The following is a 25,913-nucleotide window of genomic DNA, read 5'->3' as shown; positions in this document are numbered from 1 at the left end:
TTGGTTATTTACTAATTACATACTATTATTTTGCACTACTGTCCATGTGATCAGTCTGTACTTAAATAATATAAGCAATTCGCATACCTGTATGTTCTGAGTAAAATCTTTTACTATTGCTTTAATATGTGAATCTTCTTCCAGGTAACTCAAAATGTCCACTTTCTCAAATACATATTGAAAAGATGCACCAAAGAGTCTTATATCTATTTTTGTCAAGGTTTTAAAATCAGATCCACTTTTGACAATCCAAGTTTCATTCACCTTCCTGATTCCATAATCATGGTCATGGCCTCCTAGAATCAAATTGACCCCTTCTGCTCGTTGGGCAAGTCTGGTATCATTTCCCCATTTCATATGAGTCATTGCAATAACAAGATCTGCTCCTTCTTCTCTAAGTTCTATTGCTATTTCATTAGCAACTTCAACATAATCTTTATAATTTACATTTGACTTATTAACAGTAGCCAAGGTATCTAGCCAATCTTCTTCAACTAATCCCATTAACCCAATTTTTATATTGTTCCAGTGAATGATTTTTTTCACTGTACCATGTCCAAGAGGTTCAGAAGTAAATCTGTCATAGACATTACTGAGAAACCATGTAAAATGCATTTGTTTCATGTATTCTTCCAAAATATCCACACCAAAATCAAACTCATGGTTTCCTATAAAGAAAAACAAAATTTTTTGTTATTTCATTTTCATATTTAATTATTGTAGTTCTCCAAACAATAGAATTTTCAACACTTGCAAGACTATGTGTTAAGAGCAAGCATTTTATCACATACTACATTGAATTACTCCAACTTCCATTTACATATGATAAGTTTTAGAGGCCTTCATTTTACAGATTTTTTGCAATTCAGATAGCATTGTATTATCAAAAAATCCTTTTTTAATTTTTATTTTGTTCTTTTTATTTATACATGACAGTAAAATCTATTTTGATATATTTACACAAACACTGAATATATCTCATTCTAATTAGGATCCCAGTCTTGTGGAGATAAATGTTGAGATTCACTGTGGTATATTCATATATATATATGAGAAAGCCATGTTAGATTCATTCCAATGCTTTTCCTATTCCTATTAAGAAGGAGGGACTTTTGCTGCCTTCTAGGTAATTTATTTTGCAACACATTACTTTCACAGTTGTAAATAACTTATGTACTGTAACATCACTTTCAGTTATGTGTAAAGAAATAAATTAATTAATTAAGGTGCAAAAAAAAAGAAGGAGGGAAAAGAAGCCTTACAATATGGGGGAAATACAATGGTATAATTAATCCTAGGTTAATAATATGCAAATTTGAAATTTTAGTGAGTCTAAGCAAACTTACCTACTTCAAAAGGATTCTAGTTTCTCATAGAAAATTTAAAATAACACTATTTAAATTAGCACCCCTAAAAATGAAATATTTAGGTATAAATCTAACAAAATATGTATATAGTCAACATGAGGAAAGAAATCAGAGAACTAAATAAATGGAGATATACTGAATATTCATGGAAAGACTCAATATTGCCAAGATACTAGTTCTTCCCAAATTGATCTATGGGTTCAATAAGATCCTAATCAAAATCCCAATCAAAAGAAATTATTTTGTGGATATCAGAAAATTTATTCTAAAGTTTATATGGAGCATGAAAAGACCCAGAATAGCCAACAAAATAGTGAGAAGACTGATACAAGTTGACTTTAAGACTTATTACATGGGGCTGTAGCTATAGCTCAGTGGTAGAGTACTTGACTAGCACTTGTTAGGCACTATGTTCAATCTTCAGCACCACATAAAAATAAAATAAAGATATTGTGTCCATCAACTTAAAAAAGACTTGCTACATGTAGTATTCAAGACAGGTGATGGGTGAAAAAAAAGACAAATGTATAAAAAGAACAAAAAAAGAGTTGTAAAAAAGATTCACACTAATAGATGAATCTTTGACAAAAGGAGCAAAGACAACAACAGAACAGTCTTTTCAACAAATGTTGCTGAAAAAACTGAACATTCACATGCAAAAAATAAGTCTAGAACAGATTCTTTACTACAGTTAATTAAAATGGAATGCAGACCTACAGTTCAAATGCAGAAAGTGTAAAACTCTTAAAATTAAGATAATACAGGAGAAATTCTAAATGACCATGAATTTGGCAATGACTCTTTAAGAAACAAAATTAAAGGCAAAAAAAGATGGATAAGCTGAACTTCGTTAAAATAAACATTTCTCTTCTGAAAAAGACACTGTCAAGACAATGAAAAGATAACTCAAAGATTAGAGGAGAAAATCTGTGAAAGACATGTCTGATAAAGGTTTGCTACCAAAATCTATAAAGAACTCTTAAAATTCAACAATAAGAAAAAAACAACCTAAATAAAAATGAGTCAAAGTCTTTAACAGGTCAGAAAATACATGACAAAATGCAATATATTGTATGTCATCACACAGATACAAATTATGTCAGTATTACTACAAACCTATTAACATAACCAAAATCCAGAAAACTACCACCACCAAATTCTGACAAAGACATAGAACAAAGTAATTCATTCACTGTTTTGGGGAATGAAAGATGATATGGCCATTTCTAAAGATAGTTTTTCAAGGTTTTTTAATTTTTTTAGTTGTAGAAGAACACAACATGTTTATTTTGTTTATTAACTTTTATGTGGTGCTGAGGATCGAACCCAGTGCCTCACACATGCTAGGCAAATGCTCTACCGACTGAGCTACAACCCCAGCCCAGTTTTGCAGGGTTTTTTTACAACACATTTTCACCATATGACCCAGCAATCATACATTTCATATTCATTCAAAAGAGTTGAAAATTTATATCTACATAAACACCTGAAAAACAGCTATTTTACAACTGTCAAAACCTGGAATCAATCAAGATGTTTTTCATGTATAACACCTAACAAAAAATAAGTGATCCAAACAAAAATTGGAAAATTAACACTTCTCAAAAAAAGTAGTACAAATATCCAAAATAAATATAATGTAAGTGAAAAAAATTATAAACAAAGAAAATAAATGAAAAAACTACATTGAGTTTTCATCTCACCCATTAGAATGGCTATTATCAAAAAGGCAAAAACCAACAAATGCTGACAAATATGTGGGAAAAAATGAACTCTTATAAACTATTGATGGAAACATAAATTAGTATGGCCACTATAAAAAGAATACAAAGTTTCCCCCAAAAGCTAAAAATACACAAATCATAGGATCTAGCAATACCATACCTGAGCATATATCTGAAGGAAACAAAGTCAGCATACAAAAGAAATACCTACAGTGATCATAATAGCCAAGATATGCAATCATCCCAGGTGCCCATCAACAGTTGAATGAATAAAGAAAATATGGTACATATATACAATGGAGTATTACTTAGCAATAAAGAAGGAAATCCTGTCATTTCCAAGAAAATGAGCAGAATGGGAAAACATCATGTTAAGTGAAATAACACAGACACAGAAAAACAGTATACCGGGGAAGGGGGAAAGATGACCTGAAAGTTGAGAGATCATTAGAGTTTGGGAAAAGGGGGTCTGAAGGAGAGAGAAAAGCAGAGTGAATGGGAGAGGTAGAAGGGAGAGTAGACATAATGCATAATATATGCATGTGAAAAATGACACAGGGGATCCCATTAATTTGCACAATTAATGTGCAAATTTATTAATAATTTTAATAAAAAGAAAAGAGGATGACCTTCAATAGGTAAATGAATAGATAAAGCATATTACATCCAGACAGTGGATTATTAAATCATCAAGCCATTAAAATATATGGGAGCTGGGTGTGGTGGCTCACGCCTGTAATCCCAGTGGCTAGGGAGGCTGAGGCAGGAGGATCTCAAGTTCAAAGCCAGCCTCAGCAATTTAGCAAAGCTCTAAGCAACTTAGCAAGATCCTGCCTCAAAATAAAAAATAAAAAGGGCTGAGGATTTAGTTCAGTGATAAAATGCTCCTGGGTCCAATCCCAAAAAACCAAAAGAGGGTGGGGGAAGCAATATAGGATATAGAAAAATTAAATGTTTACTATTAAGCAAAAGATGCCTATCTAGAAAGGTTACATACTATAATGTATGTACATACTAGAAGATGTAAAACTGCAGATAAAGGAAAAAGATTGGTGATTAGCATGGATTATAGGGGAAGGAAGGATGAATTAGGCAAAACAGAAGATTTTTAAGGCAGTGAAATTATTTTATGATACTATAAAAATATATATAAGTTGTTATAAATCTGCCCAATCTCATAGAATATACAGCACCAAGAATGAACCCTAATGTTAATTATGGATTCTGGGTGACAAAAATATGTCAATGAGGCTTCATCAACTATAACAAATATACCACTCTGAATGACAATGCTGATAATGGAAGAAATTATACATAAGCAGGAGAAGGGGATAAATGGCAAATCTCTATATCTTCTTCTCAATTTTGCTGTGAACCTAAAACAGCTCTAAAACATAAAGTGTATTTAAAAAGAAAAAAACAAGATATACAGTAAAGACAGGTAAAGTCTAGTAGTTTTCTATAAATATCACAATTTCATTTATTATAAGTACACTCACTTAGAAGATAGTTAAGATAGTGGCATGTAATATCTCCCATTCTTATTTAAGGCATAAATATTGAAACTGCACTGAACTATTTAAGACTGTATAACTTAATTCTGAACCATTTGTATTGTATTGCACCTTATTATATTAACACAAATTAATACTGAACTATATAAGACTGTGTAATCTATGAAACAACTTGGGGTAATCTCATGTCCTTAAAAACAATGCAAATAAATATCTTCACTCATATACTAAAGAACTATTATTGAGCAACTCCAACATGCCAGACACTACTGTTGGTGTTAAAAATACAGCAAGTAAAAGAACAGAAAAAAAATTCTACTCTCATTGAATGAGGCAGACAAACAAAGAATAATTAAGCAAAATGTTAGAAACTAATAACTGCTTTGGGAAAAAAGTAAAACAAGAAAGGCAGATCGAACACAAAAGTAAAGGGTGTAATTTTAAATAGGGTCCTCAGAGAAGGCAACTCTGGGTAGATATTTAAGCAAGAAAATCCAACCATGTAAATAACTGAAAGAAGAGTTTATCAGAAAGAGGGAACAGCAAAAGCACAGAATTTATGTTAAGAATACTCCAGTAGTGATTGAGAAATATAAGACTGACAAAACAGTGCCAGCAAAGTAAGTTGAATGACAAGGCAATATTATGTGAATCCCAAAGGTATTGGAATGTTAGATCATATCAGGTCCTGATTGGCCTGTGAAGACTTGATTTTACTTTGACTAACTTCAGGAGACATTGAAGTTTTTTATAGAAAAAGGACATTATCTGACATTTCAAAATGTCAGATGGTGGATGGTGTGATGAGAATAATCTATGGGAAGGCAAAAGCAGAACTAGGAAACCATTTTCTGGTAATAATCCAAAAAAGAAATAAAGGTGCTTAAACCAGGGTGATAGAGTGGATAGGACAAAGTGAATAGATTCTGAACATGTTTCAAAAACAGAACCAGTAGGATCAGCTAGAAAACTGGTTTGAGGCTGCTAAGAGAATAACACCTAAGATGTTTTTACCTAACAGATACAAGGATGAAGAAGATGGAGTTGTATTAACTAAGAAAGCACAACTACAAAGGAGAATATTTTGTTGGGGAATGAGGGGTTAATTTCAGACCTATTCAATATCCAAGTCAAGATGTCAATTAAGCAGTTAGTTAAGAAGATCCAGAGTTGAGGCAAGCAATCCAGATCAAATATATGATTTTGGAGTCAGCAAACAAATAGGATTTGTAGTCAGTGATGAGAACACCAAGAGAATGAATATAGACAGAGAAAAGGAACAATAAATTATTCTAATAGGTAATTAATATCCACGCTATTTAAAGAACCCAAAACATAAAACACCAAAAAAACAAATAACCCAATCAATAAATGGGAAAATAATCAAAACAAACATTTCTTAAAAGAAGAAATACAAATGGCCAACAAATATATGAAAAAATGTTCAACATCCCTAGCACTCTGAGAAATGCAAATCAAAATTATACTGAGATTCCACCTCACTCCACTTAGAATGGCATCAAGAATATAAATAATTAATGCTGGTAAAGATGTTGGTGGGACTTCAAACTAGTACAACCACATTGAAAAGTAGTATGGAAATTCCCCAAAAGACAAGGATTGGAACCACCATATGGCCCAACTACCCCATTCCTTGGTATTTATACAAAAGAACTAAAAGCATACTAAAATGGTACATATATTCTAATGTTTATAGTAGCACAATTCATAATATTCAAGTTACAGAACCAGCCTAGGTATCTCTCAATAGATGAAAATGTGTTCTAAGTACAATGGAGCTTCACTTATACATAAAGAAGAACAAAATTGTGTCATTTGCTGATAAATGAATGGAACTGGAAAACATCATGCTAAGTGAAATAACCAGACTCAGAAAGTCAAGGGTCAAATATTTTCTCTCATATGTGGAAGCAAGAGAGTAAAAAAGAAGAAATAAGAAAAGTATCTCTCATTAAAACAGAGGGAAGACCAACAGCATAGAGGAGAGGCATCCAGAGCGAGGGAAGAACAGAGGGCATAGTGAAGTACTAGGGAACAAAATCTACCAAATTATGCTACGTCTATGAATAAATATATCACAATGAATCCTGTTTTTATATATAATTATAATGCCTAATTTTAAAAAAATAATAAGAGAAGGAAGACCAGTAGGGTAGAGGAATGGTGTCAGGTGGAGGGAGGAAGGGAGGTAAAGAGGAGGGGCTGAGGAATGAGAGTCATCAAAATATAACTTGTACAGGTTTAAAAATGGCATAATTAATTCATCTATTATATGTATAATTATAATGCACCAATAAAACACTTTAAAGTCATGCAAATAAAAAAACTATAAAAAGTTTCTCAAATTCTGGGAAACACTTTAAAAATACTCAGTTAACTGTTTGATTGCTATTCCAACCAACAATTCTGTTTCATTTATTTTTTTATTAAATTAAATGCAACTATATATCCTGAATAATTCCCATACTTAAGAGAACATTATAACTTTTCCTAATAAACTCATAATATAATGTAATACATAAAATAGGATGTAGAGTCATTAAAAATATATTTACAATGCATTTCAAAGGGGTGATTATGATGGAAATATTCAGTAGACTCCTCTATATTTATTCTCTACCTTTTACTATCCTACTCTAGATTTAGGTAGTCCAGCTTCTACCAACTTCATTAGCTGGGTCCTTTATCTGCCAGCTTCCTATTAGATCAAACCAATGATAGACACAGAAATTTGAGAACTGATTAAGAAAGAAAACAGGGTATATATTCCCTAGATTTATTCCTTCTTCTTCAGCCATTTCAGAGTGGCTGATAATAGTTTACTGAAGGTCATGTAATCTAGCAACTAACCTTTTCACAGAACTCCTTCCTTCCTTTTTTAAGGCTTAGATATGCCTCTCTATGCTAAACTCCATAATATCATTAAAATAAACAAAATGTAAGCAATTTGTGTAATTTTAAATTTTCTAGCAGCCACATTTAAAAAAGAAATAGGTAAAAGAAATTTAATATATATTTATTTATTTATAATAATATTCCAATGTATTTTAGCATGAGATCAATACAAAAAAAGATTGAGATATTTTACATTCTTCCGTTTTCAGTCTTAAAAACCCAGTATATATATTAAACTTATAGTACACTTCAATTGAACTAGCCACATTTAAGGAAATTTCACAAAATGTTAAAATAAAATTATGGCATTATGAGTGATTATTTACCATGTCTTGGTACTCTCTATACTCTCAAAATTGCACTACATTCATTAAAAATAATTTAAAGTGTCAAAACAAACTGCATATAATACTTAGCAAAACTAATAAGCTGAATATAACCAACAAGTTTGTCTCACCTTCTTAGAATAGAAACCACCCAAAAAGTCTATAAAAAGAACACTGAAATCAACCAACTATAGATTTGTGTTACAAACAATTCAAATAAACTAAAAATAACACCACTTGGGGCTGGGGATGTGACTCAAGCGGTAGCGCGCTTGCCTGGCATGCGTGCGGCCCGGGTTCGATCCTCAGCACCACATTCAAACAATGATGTTGTGTCTGCCAAAAACTAAAAGAGTAAATATTAAAAAATTCTCTCTAAAAAAATAAATAAATAAAACCACTTATGGAAAATCTGTACGTTCTTCAGAGAGGGAGTCAAACTGTACTGCTAGTACAATGGTTTTCAACAATCATAGTTTCCTCTTTCATATTCAAGCCCAGGCCCAGCTAACTCAAAATTCATGATCTTAAGTACTCTGATAATATGTTTTTTACTTTTGAACAAGCACAATTAAAAATATTATCATATAAAGTCAAATCCAGGTTTGATTACAAATTTTCATATTTACTGAACAGTCCTGATAACTGGCTCTGTCTTAGTGCTTATAAACTGATAAACAGAGTTATTTAACTCCTGTTCCATAAAATATTCTAGAAGCAGTGTGTAAATTAGATTTCAAGTAACAAAAAAGGCTTACAAATACTTACCAAAAACTGCAAAATGTACTCCCAATTCATTTAATATAGGAATCATATGCTTTCCTTTTGTTATTGTACTTAAAACTGAAGGATTTAAGCAGTCACCACTAAAAATCAAGAGTGGATTCAAGAAATCAAACTTTTTCACAGCTGTTGCAAATCTAAAAAAAAAGTTATATGCTATAATTTCATACCTTTGTCAAAAAGAAACAAACATCTCAAACAGCAACATGGTTTTCCTTTAAATTAAAATAAAAACCAAAATATGAAAACACAACAATTTTTAATTAGATCACTTCATATAACCAACATACCTCACCTTTTAGCATAGTTGCATTCTGAAAAATTAAAACACAAATTTCTTAAATCATTTTCCATTTAAACATGAGATATATTATAACTCAAAAGATACTTAAAATTATGTGAAATGGATTAAAAGAGCACACTTTAAAGTACATAGCAAAACAAACTTTGCTAAACATACAAATCCTTAAGTATAAATTAAATCCCCTGGGGACCAGATGAAAGGAGGTTTATCTAATGTTTAACTAAATTTTTTAAATTAAATTTATTGCATCAAGTTTGATATAAGAGAATGCCTCTTTCCATCCTTATAATCTAATGTTCCAATGGTAAACAAATTCCTCAAGACTCATTACTGTATACTTCCTTCATCCAATGCATCCCTTTGCTTTCACTGAAATCCGAACTTTCCCTGAGGACTGTAGTTACTTTACTAAACTTGTCCTCTCTAGTGGCCACTGCCCATTTTCTGACTTCCACAATAAACAGAATAGGGAGTGAGGAGAAGAGAGAGAAAAGAGGCATTCCCCAAAACTAATTTTAGACTGGACAAAACTTTCCTTTTAAGCCTCAAGTTATCTAAATCTACCACTTGCTGTGCCAGCAAGTCCCGACATATTCAGTAACAGCACTCACTTCAAGAACTGGCCTTAGATTATGAAAAATCTATGTACATGATTCTGATCTTTTTTTTTTACATAACGAAAACCAAAATTTATCTCCCCATAGTCATGTAGCTTCTACCTTTACCTTTTCTCCATATTTTGCCATTCTTTTTGTGACATTAACACCTTGAAGAGGCTCTTCCACTTCAATAACTATCTCTAGTCCACTACATAAACTCATTGTTGTGGCCACATCTGCAATTTAAAAAATCCTTTTAAAGATGTACCTGATTCCTACATGTCTTTCCAGCCTTATCTCCTCTTTGAAAATGCACTCTAGCCCCAGGGACTATAGAAAATCTCTCTCAAACTTTTATTTCAAACGTACTATTCCTTCATAACCAGAATACCCTTTCCCAACTAAATTCAGGAAAGTCATCCTTCTTATTTTAAAGTTTGTGAGCTCTGGAAAATCTCTTTGGCATATGAAAAATACCAGCATCATTGTTCTTCCACTTACTTATTTTTGATAAAGGTTACTCAAGGCCAGTATTGCAATACCATGATGCTTGATCTTATAACTACGTTAGCAACAAAATAAAGGTAAGCAGTATATAAAGCATGGATATGCTGGACAAAGGGACAATTCAAGCCCTGAAGCAGAACAGTATGAGATTTCTTCAAGCTACAAAGAATGGAATACAACTTAAAAATATGAATAATTTATTCCTGGAAGCTTCTATTTAATATTTTCAGACCATTGTTGACTGGGTAATTGGAACCACAGAAAGCTAAATCATGCTTGGTCAGGGGGAGCGGGGAAACTAGCATACATTCCTGTTTCAAAATTTATTCACTCACATTGTCCCAGTTATAGTCTATATTATATGATTTCCAAATCAAAATCTCAGACTAGTCACCAAGTATTATACTACAAAATATATAAGGAATACTACCTAAATTTAAGATTAAACTATCTAGTAAAGGACTAAGTGAGGCTTCTGCTCTCAAGCAGGATGTAGAAATTTTGGCAGACTACATTCCCATTTCAAAAACAAATAATAATTTTGAAAACGTCAAAGAACTAAGGGAGTAAAAAGAATTAAATGACTTGAAATTCCATAAAGTTGAAAACCTCTAAGAGATAAGCAATTTATCACTGACTGGGGGATATCTGTCAATTATGGATGAATGACATTATGAGTATAAAAGATGCAGAAAGGTTAAACAGAAAATAAAGTCTAACATACACAACATTCAAGTAATTAGAATCCAAAGAGGAGAAGAAAAAGAGTCCATAATTCCTCAAGTTGATTTTAAAAGAACCCACTAACATGTTCAAGAACCTCAGTGAAACAAAGAAAGATATGAAGAAAAAACTACCTTAGCACATCATAATCAACCTGCTTAGAAAACTAACATAAAAAAACTTAAAAGTAGAGCAGGGTTAGTAGGGCGATTGTGGTGATGGTATACATAATAACTGATACCTGACATTACAACATAAATTTTGGAGGCCATAAGAAATTATAAAAAGTATTGGGAAAAATATCTGCTAATCTAAAATCTTATGGTCAATGAGGAATGATTAAAAAATGAATGAAACATGGACATTTATAGACAAAAAGAAAATTTATTGCCATTGAATCTGTATTACTAGAAATATTACAGAAAATTATTCAGGTTGACAAAATGATTCCAGGTAAATGCAACTGAACTATGCACATAGAAATGAAGAGCACTGGAAAAGGTAGATATGTAATTTTATTTTATTTATTTTTGATAGTGAGGATTGAACACATAGACACTTCACCACTAAGCTACATCCCCAACTCTTTTTATTTTGAAACAGAGTGTCTCTAAATTGCTTAGGGTCTTGCTAAATTGCTGAGGCTGTCCTCAAATTTGCAATCCTCCTACCTCAGCCTCCCAGGTCATTGGGATTACAGGTATGCACCATCCTGACTGGCTATAATTTTTTAACTGACTATTCAAATGAAAAATATTAATAATGTCATGTATAAATGAAACTAAAAGAGGTACACATAAACACTAGGAGGAAGATAATTAAAGTACTATAAGTTTCATACAACGTTCAGGAAGTAACAGAAGATTAATAAGTTAAATAACAAATGAAGGATATATACATGTAAATGGACTAAACACTCCCATTAAATAAAAGAGATAAAAAGATTAAGTGAAAAAACCCTACAATTATCTACTTAAAAGAGATACATTGTAACTCAACTCAAAGTGGATCAAGGACCCTGGCATTAGACCAGATACCCTGTGCATAGTAGAAGGAAAAACAGGCCCAACTCTCTATCATATCAGCTCAGGAACAGACTTCGTCAATAAGACTCCTAAAACACAAGAAGTAAAATCAAGAATGGGATGGCATCAAACTAAAAAACTTCTTCAGAGCAAAGGAATCAAGAACATGAACAGAGACTCTACCGAATTGGAGAATATCTATCACCTGCACCTCAGATAGAGCATTAATCTCCAGTATAGAGCATTAATCTCCAGTATATATAAAGAACTAAAAAAACTTAACACCAAAAACACAAATCACCCAATCTATAAATGGGCATAGGAACTGAACAGGGACTTCATAGAAGAAACATGAATAGTCAAAAAAATATGAAAAATGTTCAACATGTCTAGAAATTAAAGAAATGCAAATTAAAACTACACTAAGGTTTCATCTTACTCCAGTCAGAATAGCAATTACAAACAATACAAGTAACAATAAATGTTGGTGAGAATGTGGGGAAAAAGCTTCATTCATACATTGCTGGTAGGAATGCAGCCTGGTACAACCACTCTGGAAAGCAGTATGGAGATTCCTCAGAAAACTTGGAATGGAACCACAATTTGACCTAGTTATTCCACTCTTCAGCTTATACCCAAAGGACTTGAAACCAGCATACTACAGTGACACAGCTACATCAATGTTTATAGCAGCTCAATTCACAATAGCCATGCTATAGAACCAACCTAGATGCCCTTTAACAGATAAATGGATAAAGAAAATGTGGTAAGTACACACAATGAAATACTATTCAGCCATAAAGAAGACTGAAATCATGGCATTTGCCAGTAAATGGATGGAGCTGGAGAATATCATGCTAAGTGAAATAAGCCACTCCCCCAAACCAAAGGTCAAAGGTTCTCTCTGATATGTAGATGTGAACCCAAACAAGGGAGGATAAATAGAGGAAGTATAAAAATTCATGAGATTAGATTAAGGGGAATGAAGGAAAGTGAGGAAGTATGAGAATAGGAAAGACAATATAATGAATCGGACATAACTTTCTTATGCTCATATATGAATACACGACCAGTGTAACTCCACATCATGTTCAACAGTGGGTTCAAAATTATAATGTGTTGCACCCCATGTATTATAATATGTCAAAATACACACTTCTATCATATATATTTAAAAACAAAAAATAAAAAATGAAGGAATAAGAATTTCAAAAATCAATAAAAGAAAAACTGTGCAAAAGAGATGCATTTTAAATATAACACTATCAAAAGTTGAAAACTTGTAAATAATATACTATATAAACACTAACCAAAAGAACACTGATATAGCTATAAAAATATAAGGAAAAGATAGAACTTAAGAAATATTACTGCAAGTACTACTACAGATTAAAAGGTATACTATTTTTAGTTATTAAAGTGTTTATTCAGCAGAAAAATATAAAATACATATGTATGCAATCAATAACACTTCCTCAAGAAGGATAAAACAAAAGTTGACAAAAATAAAAGGAAAAAATGAAGAAATTCATTATCTTATCAATTTAAAAAAATACTTTTCTCAGTGTCTGATAGAATAACCAAATGAAAAGTCTGATATAGATACAAAATATTTGAAAAACATGATTAACCAATTGACAAAATTCACATACAGAAGACTATACACAATAACACAATATGCCTGTTTGAGGGAATATGAATTTAAAAAAAACATATGCTAGATCTAATAAGTATTCAAGTTCTATAACATAAAGAATATTCTCCCTTACCTTAATGAAATTAAAGAAGCACTCAATAACAAAAGATTAGTAGAAAAGTTCTATATATTTAGAAATTAGGCAACACAAATCTAAGTAAGTTATAGGTCTAATTAAAAAATCACACTGGAATTCTGCAATGAATAATAATGGAAATACAACACCTTAAAGCTTGTGAAATAGAGCTAATATGGTATTAGTAATTTATAGTTCAACATGCATATACTAGAAAAGCAGAAAAAAATTTTAAATATGTAATCAAGTTTCAACCTCCAGGCAAGTTAGAAAACAAATACCAAATTAAGCTGAAATAAACTAGAAAAAAAGAGTGAAAACAAAAATACAATAAATAAAAAAGTCAATCGAGCTAGAATTTAATTCATAGAAAAGAATTCATAAAATAAATATGCTATAGAAAAACTAAGAAAATTAAATTATCAATAACAGAAATAAACATTAATACAGATTCTATAAATTTTAAGATGATAAAAAAGAAAATATTAAAAATACCCCTGGTAGGGGGATAAGAATATGTCTTGGTGGTACAGTGTCTTCCTGGCATGCAGGAGGCCCTGAGTTCTATATCAGCATCACACACACACCACACACACACACACACACACACACACACACACACCCCACCCCTCCTGTCAATTAGTTGGAAAATTCACACAAAACAAATTCCTTGAAAAATATAACAAAATCAACACAAAGTTGTAAAAAATCTGAATTTTCCTGTCTATTAAAGAAACTGAAACCTTAATTTAGAACTTTTCAGCAATAACAAAACTCCAGTCCTATATCTCCACTGGAGAATTCTTCCAAGCACTTTTAAGAGGAAAATCTATTATTATTAAACAAATTCTTCCAGGGAAGAGAAAAGGAGTAAGATTTTCCAACTAATTTTATATGGTCAGAATCATCTTGATACCAAAGCCTGAAAAACATAAGAAGATTATAAGAAAATATCACTTATGAAGACAGTCACATAATTCTTAAACAAAATGTTAGCAGACTGTATTAAGTAATATGTAAGAAGAGTAAGACATTATAACCAAGTAGGGTTTATTCCGGGAATGCAAGGATAGTTGAACATAAAAGCAAAATATAAGCATTACATTAAGGATAAAAATCGTTAATTTTCCTGCACCTATCTAAAAAAGATACAAAAAAGTATCGAATTTCAATATTGTTTCATGGGAAAAAATAATCATCAAACTAGGAATATGAATGTTTTAGGTAGAAAATCTTTTTTTAGAAATTCACTACATAAATTTCAACATAAAATTTATATGTAAGTGCAAAAGTTCTAGAATAGAGAAGCAAACATTGAATAACAAGTAAACTAAAGGACTTACTCAGTTGAGCATCAAGACTTACGATAAAGCTATGGTAATTAAGATAGTAAAGTATTATCTTAGATGAAAGAGAACCAAGTAGACACACACATAGTCACTTGATTTGCTACAGAAACACTTCTTTTCAGTGTGGGAAAAGACAGCTTTTTCAATTAACAAGACTAGATCTAAATATACAAATAGTGCAAGTATACACATATAAATAGAATTATTAAAAATATATGCTACAAGAGCAAAATTTTATCCCTAACTCAAAACACATAAATATTACTTCAAGGTAGATCACAAATCTAATCTAAGAACCAAAAAAATAAATTATTTAGAAGAAACTATAGAACATCATCTTCATAATATTGGAGCAAAGACTTCTTAAGACGAGAAAAACATAAAAATCACAAAAGAATGTATTGATAAATTTAGTTTAAATTAATAACATGTACTTATCAAAATACACCATTAGAATAGTAAAAAGGCAAATACTGACTACACAATATATCTTTAAAGCACATTCAACAATAGAATAATATCCAAAATATATTAACTACTCTTACAAATCAATTTTTTAAAAGGCAGGCAACTATATTTTTTAAAAAAAAAATTAAGCCTTAACTAAAGAACAAATGCAACTGGCCAATAAACATGAGAAAAAAATGCTCAATATCATCACTTAACAAGAAATGCAAATTAAGCTCACATGGTATATCTATGCATATAACTACACACCTACTGCAATGCTGAAATTAAAAAGACAATAAAAAATGGCAAGAATACAAAGCAATTAAAACTCTCATACATTTCTGATGGACACATAAGTTGGTAAAACTATTTTGGGAAGATGTTTGGCAGCATCTACTGAAACTATACATATGTCTGTATGTGACATTAAAATTCCATTCCTGGGCATACACCCAACAAAATGAATTTGGTCCACCAAATTATTATACAAGAATGCTGATGGTAGTGATTTCATAAAAGCAAATATAAGAAAACAATCTAAATTCCCTTCAACATTACAATAGATAAATAAATTGTGCTGTATTCACAGTTAGAATACAACTCAACAATAAATGGAACAAATTATTGTTACATACAATATGGATGAATCTCAATGCTAAGCAAAAGCAGCCAAACACAAATGATGCATGCTGTACAATCTTAAGGGGTAGAGAAAAGATAGTTGTGACTGGAAAGGGCATGAAGAAGTCATGTACTGTGCTGGAAATACTTCTTATCTACATGATTACATTAGTAAAAATTAAGTAAGCTCTACCCTTAAGATTTGTATTCTTCAGTATACTAAATACCTCCCTTTTTAAATACCGGAAAAACATTTGAAAATAATACATATGCACTAAAGAAGACAGTAAAGAAAAAATTATTAGTATAAAAATTGACCAGTACAGGAGTTCAGATGACCCTAAGGACAGCTATATTTAAGATGGACAGTAAAAGCCATAGGATTTGGTCCAAATCTCAGGAATCATCTAAGTAAAAAAGAATAAAAATATGAGCAAGATTATAAAATTTAAAAGTGCAAGCCATATGTGATGATTAGTGTTAAGTATTCCAGCAGTTCCTAAAGTATTTCTTCAGACCAGAAGCAATCAGTATCACTTGGAAACAATGGAAATTCAAATTCTTATGTCCCCTTCTCAGATGCTAGGGTCAGGCACAGAAATGTGTTTTAAAAATCCCTCTGGGAAACCCTAATAAATGCTAAAATTTGAGAATCAATGTTATAAAATAAAGTGAAAAAAGAAAAAAAATCTATAAAAATAGGTCACAATTACAGTCTTACACTTTGGAAAGGCCATGTAAATTATTTGGGATAAGGTAAATATATTAAATGAGAGATCAAAGTTATGAGAAAGAGGTGTTCTGGAGAAAAGCTGATGAGTTTGATATTAGACACAGAATATACTATTCAAGGAAACATCAAAGTGGGTTTTCTCAACAGGCAGACAAAAATATAGGACTGAAAAGAGTTTGAGGCTAGATTATAAATCTAGGAATAGAATATGTGAAGTTGTTAATGCCAGAATTTACAAATGGCAATAGGTCTTAGAGAAACAAAATTAATATAAATAGATCTTGCCACTGCAAATTTACAATCTAAATTAGAAGTTCTCAAATTTTTCAGTCAAGAACCTTTACATACTTTAAAAAATAATTAAGAAGCCAAAAAGCCTTTTTATATGGGTGATAGCTGCTATTACTTACCATCTCAGAAATATATATACATATATATACACTTGTTAATTTATTTAAATACCAATAAATCCAGTACATATACATTTTTAATGAATACATTTTCAAACACATACACAAAAAGAGTAGACTTCTGCAAATTTCCAGGGACATCTGGAGTCTCATATCTGCTGCTGCATTAACTCTACTGAAATAGGTTGCTTTGGCTGAAGAATATGAAGAAATTTGGTCTCACACAAGTAACTGGAAAAGTCTTTCAATGAACTTTCCAGATAACTGTGGGTATTCTTCTTTGATACTACACCAAAACTCAGTAAAATAGTTTCTCAACAATTGTTTTCAATGTGATATTTCAAACCATTTATGAATCAACTTTTCAAACTCAATATACTCATGAAAAAATGAGAGTGAACAAGGCAAAGAACATCTATTAAGACTATTATGAAAATAGTTTTGGCTATGAGATTTACATAAAAGGAGCTCATAGAGATTTGTAAGCCTCCCTGGGCTGTTTTGAGAACTGCCTATTTACATTTGCAATACAAGTAATAGCTCAAAACTTCAAAGTGAACAAGCACAAGTTCTATATATTTTGTCTAATTAGTTCCTATTCACCCTATAACCCACCCCCAAAGAAACAATACCAAACCCCTCTCCAACTAAGGAGGTGCCCTATTAGACATTATCACTGCCCTTATTATGTGATCACTTTACTTTCGTTTATAAGTATTTCTGTTTTGGTCTGCCTAATTGTAGTCTATATATGTTCCATGATGGCTAGGATTATGATAATTATGTCTAGTTATGTTCATATCTATAAATCTAGCATCTCTCCCTCTCCATAAGGTCTATTTTCAATACAGCAGAATGATACTTTTAAAATCTGATAGTTTATATCATTCCTCTACTCATAACTTCCAGTGGATTCCCAGTTTATTTAAGGTGAAAACCAAAATTGTCAATATGACACTATCTACGATGTGATTTATGCTAACTCTGTGATCTCATCTTCTACTAATATTCCTTTGCTTTCTCAGCTCCAGCCAGTTGCCTCCTGATGGTCATGAAACCCAATAAGCACATTTTCATCTCAGAACCTTTGCTCTTGCAATTTCTTCAACCTGTAACACTCCTCATAGACAACCAAATGTCTCATAGTACCTCATTTTACTCACATTTCACCTCAAGTGACACCCAATTCATGAGACCCCATCATATTAACATTTTTATAAAATAGTAGCCATCTCCAATCTCAAATTCATACTTCCTATTCTGCTTATCCTGTATTATTTCCATTTATTACCATCTGATAAAATACATGCTTTCTTCTTTTATCTTACTCCCAACTAAAACACAAGCACTTATCAGGGCTGGATTTTTTTCTCTTCTGTTCCCTGCTATATCATCACTGCCTAAAACATTCCCTATATGGTTCATTTTATTGGGTTATATTATTAATAACCCATACACCAGGTATTCCATACCTGATAAATGGTATACTTTCAATGAATATTTGTTGAACCAAATAAATATTAAATAAATATCTACTTCAGTAAGCTGAGAAGTGAGCAATGGAACTGAAGACTAACTTTCAGACACACAAACATTTAAGGAAGAGAAGTCATGACATCTTGCTAATCTTATAACCAAAGTCAAAATGGTCCAGAAATTTCATCAATCTAAATACACACAAATTCTTTCTGCAACTTCTTAGTTACAATTATGAACAGAATATTCCCAGAAAAGCCAACCGCACAAGAACATTCATTAAATGAGTTCTGATTTCTTTTTATCATCAGAATAGTCCAGAAATCAGATGAGTACTTTCATATGTTCCTTCAAAGGCAGTCACTAATGTGGTCTATTTTCTAGTATCTCAGTATGGTCTCCAAGTTTCATACCTCTGATACCAAAGATATTGCTGATCCAAATCTCTTGAATTCTACCAAAGACACTAACATTTTCCTTAGTATAAAAAATATGTATATGAATAGTAGGTTTAATAAAAGGCACAAGATGAAATAAAACTACTAAGAGCATGTACTGAACTGCATAACACATACAAAGAATGTATTTCCCAAATCCAGTTCTGCTGTCAGACGTATATTGTTTTTAAGCCCTCAAAAGTCAATCCATGGTTTTTCTTTAGGCTTCCATAAAAATTGAAAGGAAACCTATTAAAAATTAATAACATCCATTTTCTGAGAAACAGCTTTTTAATTTGAATCCATCCCATTTATTGATTCTTGATTTTACTTCTTGTGCTTTAGAAGTCTTTAAAAAGTCAGGACGTAAGCGGACATGAAGGTGATTTGGGCATACTTTATTTTCTATTAGGCTCAGAGTCTCTGTTTTAATGCCCAAGTCTTTGATCCACTTTGAGTTGATTTTTGTGGGGGGTGAGAGAGGGAGGTTTAATTTCATTTTGCTACATACAGATTTCCAGTTTTCTCAGCACCACTTGTTGAATAGGGTATTTTTTTCTCCAATGTATGTTTTCAGCACCTTTGTCTAGCATGAGATAAACATATTTATGTGGTGTTGTCTCTGTGTCTTCTATTGTGTACCATTGGTCTACATGTCTATTTTGGTGTCAATACCATGCTGTTTTTGTTACTATTGCTCTGTAGTATAGTTTAAAGTTTGGTAATGGGACGTCTCCTGCTTCATTATTCTTGCTAAGAATTGCCTTGTCTATTCCAGGTCTCTTATGTTTCCACATTAATTTTATGATTGCTTCTTCTAGCTCTATGAAGAATATCATTGAAATTTTAATAGGAATTACATCAAATTTCTATAACAGTTTTGGGAGTATGGCCATTTGGGCAATATTGATTCTGCCTATCCAAGAGCATGGGATGTCTTTCCATCTTCTAAGGTTTTCTTCAATTTCTTTGTTTAGTGTTCTGTAGTTTTCATCGTAGAGGTCTTTCACATCATTTGTTAGATTGATCCCCATGTATTTTTTTTTGAGGCTATTGTGAATGGGGTAGCTTTCCTAATTTATCTTTGCAACAAAGGAAACACTAAATAACATAAAGAGACAGCCTACAAAAAATCTGCATCTCCACCTGCACCTCAGTCAGATAGAGCATTAATATCCACGATATATAAAGAAATGCAAATCAAAACTAAGATTTCATCTCACTGCTGTCAGAATAGTAATCATCAAGAATACAGGCAACAATAAATGTTGGCAAGGATGTGGTGAAAAGGTACACTCATACATTGATGGTGGAACTTCAAATTCATGAAAGCACTATGGAAAACAGCGTGGAGATTCCTCAGAAAATTGGAAATGGAACCACTATTTGACCCAGCTATCCCACTCCTTGGTTTATACCCAGAGGACTTAAAGTTAGCATACTATAGTGACGCAGCTACATCAATGTTTATAGCAGCTCAATTCATAATAGGTAGACTATGGAACCAACCTAGGTGTCCTTCAATAGATGAATGGATAAAGAAAATGTGGTATATATACTCAATGGAATATTACTCAGCTTTAAATAGGAGTGAAATTATGGCATTTGCCAGTAAATGGTTGGAGGTAGAGAATATCATGCTAAGTGAAATAAGCCAATCCCACAAAACCCAAAGCCAAATGTTTTCTCTAATATGCAGATGCTAATTCACAATAAGGCAAAGGGCACTAAGGAAGAATAGTGTTACCTTAGATTAGGTAAAGGTAAATGATGGGAAGGGAGAGCAGGGGATGTGGGGATAGGAGATAGTAGAATGAAACATGTATGTATATATATGACATATATATATATATATATAGATAGATAGATAGATAGATAGATAGACATGTATATATATATATGATTCTGCAACATGCATACTCTGAAAAAAATGAGAAATTATATCTCACCTATGTACGATGTATCAGAGTACATAAATGCATTCTAGTGTCATGTATAACTAATTAAAACAAATTTAAAAATTTTAAAAAAGAACTCAAAAAACTACAAACACCAAAAAAAAAACAAACAAACAAACCAATCAACATATGGGCTAATACTGAACAGACATCACAGAATAAATACAATCAATCAACACATGATAAAATGTTCATCTCTCGCAATTAGAGAAATGCAAATCAAAATTAATCTAAGATTTCATCTCACTCCAGTCAGAATGGCAATTATCAAGAATATAAGTAATAATAAGTATTGGCAAGGATGTGGAGGAAAAGCTTCAAATTGGTACAACTGCAAATTGGTACAACCACTATGGAACAAACCAAGTTTTCCTCAGAAAATGGAATATTACTCAGCCTTAAAGAAGAATGAAATTATGGCATTTTCAGGCAAATGGATGGATCTGGAGAATATCACTGTAAACAAAATTAGCCAAACCCAAAAACCAGAGGCTGAATGTCTTCTTGATAAGTGGATGTTGATCCATAAAGGGGGTGGTAGGGAAGGAACTTTGAATTGGACAGAGAGGAGTGAGGAGAGGGAAGGGGGTGTAAGGGATGGGAAAGACAATGGAATGAGATGGACATCATTATCCTATATACATGTATGATTACACTACCAGTGCAACTCTGCACCATACACAGCTAGAGGAATGACAAGTTGTGCTTCATTTATGTACAACTGTCAAAATGCATTCTACTCTCATGTATAACTAATTAGAACAAATTAAAAAATAAAAATTAATGACATTCAAGAATGTCATTAGAATATTTATTAGAGGTTAAATTATGTTCCCAAAAATGTTATGGTGAAGTCCTAATCCCCAGTATCTATAAGTATAATGGAACCTCATTTGGAAACAGATTCTTTGCAGATATAATTAAGATAACATGAGATGATGATTAGGGTGGTCCCTGATTCAATGACTAGTTTCCTTACAGGACAAGGGAAATTTGAGCACAGATACATAGAGGGAGAATACCATGTGAAGACAGACTAGAGACTGGAGTAATATATTTGTAATCCAAGGAATACCAAGGATTCCTGGCCTTTGCCAGAAAGTAGGTAGAAGCATGGAACAAATTCTACCACAAAGCCCTTAAAGAAACCAATTCTTCCAACACCTTGATTTCAGATTTCTAGTATCCAAAGCTGCGAGAGAGAGAGAGAAAAAAACTTTTATTATTGAAAACAATCCATTTTATGGTATTTTGCTACATCAATCCTAGGAAACTAATGCAATACTGATATAAATAAATGAATAAATAAAAATAAGGAAAACACAAATCTTCCATTAAAAAATTCTACAAATAATTTGAAGTTGATATTTCACCTGTTAGGTTAGAAAGCATTAACTCCCCATTTCTTAAATGTGAGCTGCACATAGTCACTTCTTTCAAGTACAGCACAAAAATTCTGAGGGGAAAGAGTAGCGAAACCTGACAAAGATCAATATTGACAATGATAAATCATGTTGGTAATATGTACCCCTGGGAAAAAATTACGAAAATGTGACTTTATTTCTATGTTCCATGGTAAAATCTTAAGCAAAATACCAGACAAATCTCAAATAAATGATATACTACAAAACACCTCACAAGTACTCCTCAAAATTGTCAAAGTTATTATAAACAAAGAGGTTTAATACAACTGCCACAGCCAAAAATAGCCCAAAGAGTCAGGAACAACAAATGTAATGTGGGATCCTGTATGGGATCCTAAAACACAAAAGGAACATCTTGAAAAATTGCAGATATGAGAATGAAGTATGGATATTGGTTAGTAACAACTATCAAATTTGATTCACTAATTGTAACAAATAACACTAATGTACTCATGTAAAATGTAAGTAATGGGGAATATGCAAAATTTTGTACTATGTTCATAATTTTTGTGAAAATCTAAAATAGCTTAAAACATTTATAAAAAGTAAATGACCAACAAAAAAATAGAATTCAGTTCATTAACCACCACCACCATGGTCAGATTAAATTAAAAACTCACATTCAGAACCATTTTATCAGTTCAGTTGTACCAGCATGTCCCATCCTCCTCCATTAAAAAGTAGTACCCACTTTGTACCAGAAATTAATGTGGGTACTGAGAAAAACAAGATGATAAAAACAAAGTTCCTGCTGAGTAGTTCACATTCTGATATAAATTCATAAATCTTAAAGACCAGGGCATATGCAGTTTCCTACCTGATCCTCAGCATGATTCCAATTATACATCCTATAGTGACTTGGAATGGACAATTTTGACTAAAAACACAGGCAGACTGTAAGAACTGGTGAAGGAAGAAACTAGCCCACCTCTATGAAGGAACACTGAGTAGGCCTCTAAATGGCTTGTACTACAACAAATGAACTTCTCCAGAGAAGATGTAGAATTTCAAGAATAGGATTTTCTTCCCAATTCACAGAAGAGCCACATATTGCAAAAGAACTTGGGGAGGGGGATTAAAATACTGGAAAGATAAATACTACTATTCACTTCTACATACCTACTCAAAAATTAACATTTATTATTGACTCAAATTAACATTTCCTTTCCAACACCAATTCCCAAAAAACTAGACACTCCTTCAGAAATAGTTTAATTCTCTTGTTACTCAATATTAAACAAAACATTGGTAGATTCCTCCATTTTCTTCTACTTAAACCCTAATGTTTCCCTTTCTGTGTGTATACATGTACATATACATGTTCTTTAACATGTCATTAACTACTGTCTTGTTTATTGTATCTGCTATCTTCCGAATCCATCTGTTCCTTTTGATTCTTACTGCCAAACCTGACTTAATAACTATATTCATACAAAGAGCCTCAGTGATTTCTCCCTTTAATAGATTTTCTAACCTTTTATATCCAAAATCCCCCTTACTATCTTCAAAATACCTCTTGGATCATGTTACTAACACTTTTTTGATCATCTACAAAAACCAACACTAGTTCTCCAATTGCTAACCAAACATTCAACATTTTATATGACCCCATGTTTTATATCCCATGCTCCTTTAGATTAGTGCCACACTGCCTTACCTTAGCACCCATTTGATTTCCCCGTTTACTCTTTTTCATCTTTGAATTACTGAGAGCAATTAGATGGCATAGAGCCCAACCTCACTTTATAACAAATAAATAAAGGAAAATAAAGTTCAGAGAGAAGGTTTAAGTGACTTACCTTATATTACCCAAGCAGGAAAATAAATCAAACTTATAAAAACCTAGGTTCCCTAAGCTGCAATTCCTAATTGTTCTCACCTAATTCACATTCTACCAGTCTTTAAATTCCTGTCAAATATCGTCCTGTCTTGATCATTCTAGGGCCACTAGTTTGTAACTGTCTTGGCAAAAGATGAAGGAAAGATATGTTTAAAAAATGTAGGTTCCTGACAATTAGTAGTCAATAGACATGTGACAATTTTATAATACAGAGAAGGGGGAAATTATTAATTGCTTAGAACAGGCTAAACACTGTGCTAGCTGCTTTCCATAAATCACCTCAGTTAATCTTGAGGAGAAATAAAACAATTCTCTTTACAAACGCTGAAATAGGTTCAATAAGCCCTGTTCCAAGATGATAAAAATAGTGGAAAAGTTGTGTCCAGATCCAGGGTTGGATTAAAAACAAGGGCACATTTCAAGATAGGGTTTCAGATACCAGACCCAGCGTTTTTCACCTTAGTCCTGCTACTACTTGCTGGCTTGGAAACCATCCCATTACTAGCTAGAGCAAGCACAGAGCTGAAGCTCACACAAGAGGGTCTTTGCCAGGGAAGCCCTGCCAGCTTCCCGGCGTTCTTGATGGGTTTCGGAGACCACATATCCCGCTTAACCCCTCCAGAATCTGATGGGGGAAGATGGCGGCCACACCTAGCAGCGCCTCCTACAGGGTCCTCTGGACTCGGGTCCACGTCGTACACGTCGTTGAAATGAAGGATGGTCAAGTCGCAGGGACTGATGTCTCCTGGGCAAGAAGACAGCTCTGGGGACTGAGGCAGTGCCACCAGGGGAGCCTCCTCTGCAGCCTCCATCCCCTCGAGAAAGGAACCACTCCGGCTCTCTCAGCTTCGACGTCCCCTCGACAAAAAGGTGCGGGTGCGCCTGCGCAAAAGTATCACGTGGGTGCCGTGGCGTGTGCGCGCGCACTACAGCGTGCTTTGCAGCCTTGCGCTGGCCCTCTGCGACCTTGGATCACCGAGGTGGTGCGCTGTAGCTCGCAGACTGTTGAGGACCTAACGGAAACCCAGGTGCCTTTTGTTTCCTCTTTCACAGGATGCAGCAAAAAAGGGATTCATACCAGCAGAACTCATGGCTCCGGGAGTGTAGTCACAGTTCGTTTCTGTAGAATTTTGTAGTTTCAACATTGTTAACTCTGATCCTTATAAAGATTCTGACCTCTTTGACAGGGACATAGCAGGCTATTTTTCAAGGACTCTTTAAGTAAAACCTTTTCTGCAACTAAATACGTAGTTCCTCCAGTGTCTCTGAAAGGTTACTTCTGTTTTCCCAGTCAATTTAAAATAATTAAATATCTTTATACCAGGTACTTGTGCATGACTACAAAACAAAATAGACCTGCCTTTAGGGAGACCATACAAGATGATTTCATCTGATTCTTTGCAATATCCTGAGGTCCCCTTTCTGTCTCCACCATAAAATCCCAATGACCTTTCCTTATGTCACTTTTATTTAAAAATCCTCGCAGTTCAAAATTTTTCTATTTTCCTCATGATTCTTCATTTGTACTTTTCTATCATCTCTAATATTATGACTCTGAAAGACAGTCGTCTGTTGTGATATGAGCTCTGATATGCTTGTGAGAATAGAGCAGGTGAAAAAATAATGTGCCTGTTGAATTACATTTTACACTCATT

At 32.7% G+C, this 25,913-nt stretch overlaps 1 protein-coding gene across 1 annotated transcript in view; it reads right to left on the bottom strand.

Moving 5' to 3' along the window:
• LOC101975376 (snake venom 5'-nucleotidase-like) overlaps positions 1-25,111 on the bottom strand; it is a 53,146-nt gene extending 28,035 nt beyond the window's left edge. Inside the window, exons 1-3 of the mRNA XM_005319672.4 lie at positions 24,910-25,111; positions 8,616-8,767; positions 88-668 (exon numbers count right to left, since the gene is read on the bottom strand). Of these exons, the coding sequence (XP_005319729.1) occupies positions 88-668; positions 8,616-8,767; positions 24,910-25,070 (894 nt within the window). The 5' untranslated portion in view covers positions 25,071-25,111. The remainder of the gene's footprint in view (positions 1-87; positions 669-8,615; positions 8,768-24,909) is intronic.
• Between the last annotated feature and the right edge of the window lie 802 nt (positions 25,112-25,913).

Source organism: Ictidomys tridecemlineatus, chromosome 1, assembly GCF_052094955.1.
Source record: "Ictidomys tridecemlineatus isolate mIctTri1 chromosome 1, mIctTri1.hap1, whole genome shotgun sequence".
NCBI lineage: Eukaryota > Metazoa > Chordata > Mammalia > Rodentia > Sciuridae > Ictidomys > Ictidomys tridecemlineatus.
Note: the sequence above shows the minus strand (reverse complement) of the source record. Positions and strands in the feature narration are given on the sequence as shown.